The following is a 7,516-nucleotide window of genomic DNA, read 5'->3' as shown; positions in this document are numbered from 1 at the left end:
TTAGGGTTTAGGTAGCTCACGGGAAGAAAGAGACTTGTATGGAAATTAGGTAGCTCACGGGAAGAAAGAGGCTTGCATGAAAACAATGACGTTGGGTTTATAAATAGGTCGATTGACCTTTGACAACCAAACCTACGTTTACTGTTCCCAGCTTACACACCTCATCAAGTTCCTCTTCTTTTTACCTCTCTTTTTTTACCAATTCAACACTGCACAATGGTGATGAAACTGGCTCTCTTTTTCGTTTGAGCATTCTTGATGCTGATACAATATTTCTCCTTCTTTTTACCTCTCTTTTTTTACCAATTCAACAATGCACAATGGTGATGAAACTGGCTCTCTTTTTCGTTTGAGCATTCTTGATGCTGATACATTATTTCTCCTTCCACACTGCACCATAGTGTGGAAGTGTGGAAGGAGGAATATTGTATCGGCATCAAGAATGCTCATCTCTCCCAACTGTATGATCAGCATAATATGGCCACAGTTGAGTTTCAATATCTTTGCACGGAGCCATGAATAACCTGTGTGAAAATGGGTCATGCTCCATGCAATGATCAGTACCAAACCCTATAATTTTAACCATCTTAGAGTCAATTGACTTGCCAAAAACCCAAAATTGGCTTGACCGTTGCTGATCTTTAAAAAATACCAAACTTACAAAATTACTTGCAGTCAAGAACAAATTTGTCCTTCTCTCAAACATCGAGAGAGGACAAATGTTCTTGACTGCACCTAATTTTGTGAGTTTGTTCTTGTTCAAAGGTCAGCAGTGATCTGGGCAGTTTTGGGTTTTCGGCAAGTCTCGACCCTATGATGGTTAAAATCATAGGTTTGGTTGTGATTATTGCATGGAGTTTGATCCGTTTTCACACAGGTAAAACTTGTCCTTGGGTGGATCTGCAATGTTTCTCTTTCAAAACAACTTTTCTACTTTGAAAAAATAGTCCATGGATCTGCAAATAAATATCTTTCTACTTTGAAAAAAAACATAAATCAGTGCCTTGTATGAAGGAAATCCCGGATCCATGACAGATCTTTGAGTAAGGGTCTCAACTCCAGATCCATTGGATGAGAAGTTATAACAAACCTGTCCCATATCCATAGATCTGCAAGGTATAAAACTCATCCCTGCATTCACATTCACATACATTGTTAATTGAAATAATGTAGATCTTAAAATTAGTGCTCGGATTGATGTTGATCATATATGTATCTGTGATATATCTGTGTTCTGCATCCATGTAGTGTAAATCTGCTTTTCTTTTGTGTTGCTGGTGGGTATAGATGACTGGAATAATAAATGGAAAAAAACGCTAATATGCATCGATACTCGACAGAAACGTTACACCAAAATGAAATGAATGTTTTGAAATGCAAATCAGTCGAGAGATTTACTAAGTCAGTTACCTGCTTTGCGATAGCTTCCCTCTCCCTTCTTGATTGCTAGGTGCGGATCCATGCATTGTACTTTTTTTTTTATATTTAATTATCCTCTTGGAAATTTCTGTCAAGATATTCATTTTTCTGCATTTTAAAATTAAAGTGTAGTTTTTGGAGTGAACACAATGTAACAATGGAATCAATTTTCATTTTTCAACTTTGTTGATGAATTTCGTTCTCAATTTTAATCGGTTATCTACTTGAATCCATTTTTCTAAGCCTAATTAGTTCATGTAATTAGCGCTTTTTCATGTTTAAATATGCTAAATACTTTATATTTGAAATTTTGTGTGTTGGATCTCAAGATAGAGAAACATTTCTGTAAAAAACCATCTGTTCATTTATGCATTTGTTTCTAACTTTCTTCTTCTTTTTATTGTTCTGATCTTTAGCAAAAGCATCCTATAACAAATCCAATTGTCATTTGTTCACATTAACTTCAATTTTTCCAATTTCTAACGGATAAATGAAAACAGCTACATATCAGAAGAAAGGATGAACAAAGTGAAGAAACAAACCATTAGATTCTGGAAATTCAACACTACTCCTTGCTTGTTATTGTAGATAGGGTTGTAAATCGATTTCCACATGTATACAAGTAGTAATGCTAATCATATATATTTAAAACTTTCTACATGTTTTATACAGTTTCAAAACCCATAGCACCGCACGGCTATTAAAACCTAGACCCAATATGCTTGACTGCAGTAAACACCGGACAAAATTATGAACAAACTGGACTAGCATAGCGGACCCTTCTGTATAGGACCTCCGAATTGTCGAATACTAGAGTGTGTATCTAGGACTTTAAAAATGATATATATCTATTGGGTAGGAGTGACATGAGTGGATTAGTTGGGTCCAGTACAGAAGCCTCATCAAAATTGCCCTTGCGCTTTCTGAAAACCCTCCCAAAATAACTGCTGTTTGCGGCGAAGGTGATCAGAAAAACTATTTGGGAGTTGGGACATATCTCTGCAAGTTAAGCAATTCGTTTCGAGGCCCCTTAACTGCTTGTTTGCTGTGACTCTGCTTGCATGTTTGTCTAACTGCTGTGGTTGATGGTAAACTAGACTTGCTGTTGGATGCAGGATCCAGTTTTACTTTTTCTTGTCTGCGCACTTGACCACTATAGTTGGAAAATAGGCCCGTCTTGCTATTCCGGTTTGCTACCTGCAAAAATCCAATGTTCTTCAATTAACAGACAACTTTTGAAACAAATGTTTTTGATGTTGAAACACAGAATTTGAAAACAGAAAATTTAAATTAAAACTAATTAGTAAATACAACACACACATATAGGGATGATACTATAAGGATTTACAATTGCAGACAATATTTTTTTAGAGACTCGAATATTCTTTTAAAGCTACTAAATGAGTTCTCAAAGTTTGTAGTGGGAGTCCCTATTTAGAGGTGCTCTAAAGAAAAGAGAAAAATGTTAGAAAATAAGGTTGCCTCCACATAATCGATTTATTTAATATGTGGAGACAGTTGAAGTTCGGTGGTTACATCAATGATTACTTAAGAGCCATTGACTTGTCGAAGAATGACTCTAAGTATGTTCAACTTGTGGCCATTCATCTAGAATGTGTAGCATTAAGCTCACTTTTAATATTAACAACTCTAAGTGAGTGAACCTAGAAACAAGATAAGGCCTATTCAACCGAGATTTGAAAATTCATGAAAATAACTTCTAATCTCGAACTGAATAGTAAAAACTTTTGCCATGGCTGAAAACATTTTTGAGAATTTGATTGTCATGAAACGTCTTTGTTTTTGCAGAATGAAGATGGAGGATTGCGTCTGCATATTGAGGGGCCAAATACCATGTTTGTGGACTGTTTTGGTTCTTCATTAAGATGTAAATAAATTTTGATATGGATGAGAATATATTTTAATATATTTCACACATTTAACATGGTTTTAAAATCCACGACATTGGACGGGCTCAATTTCTAGTGTATTACTATATTTACATTAGTCCTTGTAATATTATTAATTGCATGTCCTCTATATGTTTCTTTGACATCTTATTTTAGTTCCTCCTGAGCCACGTGTCACATACATGAGTGAAGGCCAAGATGCCACATGTGCGTGGTAGTTATAAACATCTTATTAGTTCTTCATTAGATTCATCCCCAGAGATTCATCTCAGACCCTCCAACCTATCCCACAACCTGGTGAACAAGTGGGTAACAAGGGAAATATGCACCTAGAAATAAATAAATAAAAAATGAAAGACTTGAGCATCTCCACTACAACTGTATGGTCACTAAATTTATGGACAAATGACTTTTAATGTGCCGGATTTGAAGTCGTCAAAGTATCTTAATATATAAGAATTTGCTAAATATTTTAAAGAAATGTACAAATATGAGAACTCAACTCATACTCTATATTAATTTCAAGTTGGAATGTTGTTGCTTTTTATATTTTTTTTCTTTGTTTTTAGGACCCACCCACATGGCAAAACTTCTCATTTAGCTTTTTTTTTAATTTTTTTTTTCAACGTTGTAAACTCTTGAAAAATCAATGGTGGAGATATCTTTTTTATTTTTATCAATGGGCACGATACTCCAACGAAAGAAATAATAATATTTTGGTCTCTACATTTTGGGATGATATTATAAGGATTTACAATTGAAGACAATATTTTTTTAGGGACTCAAATATTCTTTTAAAGCTACTAAATGAGTCCTCAAAGTTTGTGGTGGGAGTCCCTATATAGAGGTGCTCTAAAGAAAAGAGAAAAATGTTAGAAAATAGGGTTGCCTCCACATAATTGATTTATTTAATCTGTGGAGACAGTTGAAGTTCGTTGGTTAGATCAATATTACTTAAGAGTCATTGACTTGTCGAAGGATGACTCTTAAGTTCGTTTTAGCTTGTGGCCATTCATCTTGAATGTGTACCATTAAGCTCACTTTTAATATTAACATTTCTAAGTGAGTGATCCTAGTAACAAGATAAGGCCTATTCAACCGAGATTTGCAATTTCATGAAAATAACTTCTAACCTCGAACTAAATAGTAAAAACTTTTGCCATCGCTTAAAACTTTTTTGAGAATTTGATTGTCATGAAACGTCTTTGTTTTTGCAGAATGAAGATGGGGGATGGCGTCTGCATATTGAGGGGCCAAATACCATGTTTGTGGAATGTTTTGGTTCTTCATTAAGATGTAAATAAATTTTGATATGGACGAGAATATATTTTAATATATTTCACACATTTAACCTAGTTTTAAAACCCATGTCATCGCGTGGGCTCAATTTCTAGTGTATTACTACATTTACATTAGTTCATGTAATATTATTAATTGCATGTCCCCTATAAGTTTCTTTGACATCTTATTTTAGTTCCTCCTGAACCATGTGTCACATACATGAGTGAAGGCCAAGATACCACGTGTGCGTGGTAGTTATAAACATCTTATTTTAGTTCTTCATTAGATTCATCCCCAGAGATTCATCTTAGACCCTCCAACCTATCCCGCAACCAGGTGAGTTGTGACTAATTGTTCCCATTCACAAACTCAACGAACACTAAACGGATAATAAGTCGTGTATAAGTTGATGGTTTACTTTTCTATATGTAAACATATTGCAAGTTTCAGTACAAATTCGTTGACCTTATCATCTTTTTTCCCTACACAACGGATCGCTTTCTCTTCCAAAACTCTCTCTCTATATATAAATATATGTACGTACGTATGATCTCATTTATAAAGAAATGCAGCCTGGAATTATATCGATGGGGCTATGTATGTCCTTTTGTTCTCATACATGATCATGAAAGAAGAAATAGATCAAGAGTAAGTAATATAAATCTAAATTTGGTCTCATGATCATGAAAAGATGAATAGATCATTAATATAATTCTCAATTGCATTAAATAATACTCACTACCTTGAATACATTGTTAAATTAATAAAAAGAGCAAAAGAGAGACGAGGCTCACAATACCATTTGGTATCTTACTAATCAAAATGTATGAGCTAGCCGCCACCTGTCGCCGGTGAAACCAAAGTGCCTACGTACATAACCATTACTGCACGCCCAGACGAAGACGAAGCTCTCAATTTTTCAACATTAGAATTGTCGAGCACATTCCTGCATGTATCTTCCTTAGGCATACATAATACCAAGTCACCTCGATCCGATTCCATCAAAAGTGCACCATCGTCGAGGAATAAAGGATTCAACGACCACACATTAGGAGGGAAAATCTCCGGGCGAATTTTTGCGAAAATAGTCCAAGATTGATCGACCCCATATTCCATCATCACCCATAGGGTAAGGCCAGTGTCCTCAAAGTCAGGAAAATTTTGGGAATCAGGGCAGAAAGTGTGAAAGAAGAGACGATTTCCAGTAGTCCCCACTCCCGCCCAACTACATTTGTTATGCCTAATAGAGGAAAACGAATGAAATTTCTCCTGTGCGAAATCAAAGGACCTGATTATTGTCCCGTTATCGTGTCTATGATTCCAATGTAGAGCTCCATTTAAGAAGCACCCTCGTCCATCAATACCAAACGAGGCCGCAGGCTTGAGGGAGTCTTCAACAATCTTCCATGAAGCCGCTTTGAGTGAGAAGATTGCAGCAAATCCATCTTTGGCACTTAGACCGCCCAAAAGGACCTTGTAGTCTTGAGTGGTGGAATCGTAGCCGAATCCGTAATAACATGGTCTGAAACAAAACCAATCAATGTCCGGTACCTTACGGGCTGTTCTGGTACTAGGGTTCCACAAGAGAAGTCTTATATTTTCATAGTATTCTTCATAGTATGCAAGTGGAGGGTTAAGTAGTAGGCAGATGAGACCATTGCAAGAACCCACAAGTGATGAATCGTTGAGGCTAGTATCATCTGGAAATTCAGCTTCAACGTCTCTATGGTTGCTTCGTATCGCTGATGAAGAGGCAGAGGCGCAGGCGGCAACATTCTTCTTCAGTGATTGGTAGTCAATCAGTAGGGGAGATACAGAGGGGGGTGGTGGCGGGGCTGGTGGCGGCCAGTACGGTTTCGTGAGAATCAGGACATTCTTGTTGCTGTCGTTGGTATGTGCTCGGTGCTTGGCCACGAACTGGGGAGTAGTGATTAAGGCGCGCCATGACTTGCATACACAACGGAATCGGAGGAGAGATACGACCGGTAGCCATGAAAGTATCTCGACGATTATATCGTCATTGTTGGAGGACAAGATCGGCAATTCCCCATCATCACCCGCCATAATAGTAGAAAGCGAATGGCTGAAGTTTCGCACGTATTGATCGTTAGGGTTACAATATAAATGTAAATATATAGATATAGATATATTTATTGTGTGTGTATATATATATTATGAGTCCTATATTTAGTAGGAGTCGGATTTGTATTTATTCTATATATATATATATATATATATATATATATATATATATATATGCTTGTTCTCACAAGGAAGGGATAAATACAAATCTGACTCCTACTAAATATAGGACTCCTAATATATATATATATATATATATATATATATATATATATATATATATATACACACACACAATAACTAATATTAGACCAAATATCAAATATAATTACTTTTTTTACCTCTTGAGAGCCTCCTGATTCCAGAACATCTCATCCTCTTCAATTTCCTGATCGAGTAACTTAGTCATCCTGATAAATGGTATTAGAAAAAAAAAAAAAAAGAAGAAAAAAAAAAGAAGGTAAATTCTCAGAAATTGAGTCCCAAGTTTCGATCCTTGTCAAATGATTCGGTCAATTTCATTACCTCTTCCCTCGTGTGGCGCGAGATGTCCGATCGAGAAACACAACGGCTGGCTCGTCCTTGGGGACCTCCATGGAAAACTAAGAGAGATTTTGAGGACCAAACTGCAAAAAATCGATTTGATTTTGGATCAGCCGGATTAACTGGTCGACGAGAATAAGGTTTTAAATCTTAAATCGAAAAAAGCACGTAGCTCTGCTATAAAACGAATGACTTGTGCAAGGTTGATTAGGGCTTTAGGTAGCCCACGGCAAGAAACAGACTCGTTGTGAAGGGTTGATTAGGTAGCTCACGCAAGAAAG

The 7,516-nt window shown here is 36.3% G+C and overlaps 1 protein-coding gene across 1 annotated transcript; it reads right to left on the bottom strand.

The window, feature by feature from the left end:
* Nucleotides 1–5,441: 5,441 nt before the first annotated feature.
* LOC137717165 (F-box/kelch-repeat protein At3g23880-like) lies at nucleotides 5,442–6,674 on the bottom strand. Its single transcript, XM_068456469.1, has one exon. The coding sequence runs from the start codon at nucleotides 6,672–6,674 to the stop codon at nucleotides 5,442–5,444; it is 1,233 nt and encodes a 410-aa protein (XP_068312570.1).
* Between the last annotated feature and the right edge of the window lie 842 nt (nucleotides 6,675–7,516).

This window comes from Pyrus communis, chromosome 15 (genome assembly GCF_963583255.1).
Source record: "Pyrus communis chromosome 15, drPyrComm1.1, whole genome shotgun sequence".
Lineage (NCBI taxonomy): Eukaryota > Viridiplantae > Streptophyta > Magnoliopsida > Rosales > Rosaceae > Pyrus > Pyrus communis.
This window is presented reverse-complemented; position numbering and strand designations above follow the sequence as displayed.

Excerpts from the sequence above, each read along its gene's own strand:
- LOC137717165 (XM_068456469.1), bottom strand. The coding sequence starts at position 6,674 with ATGGCGGGTGATGATGGGGAATTGCCGATCTTGTCCTCCAACAATGAC.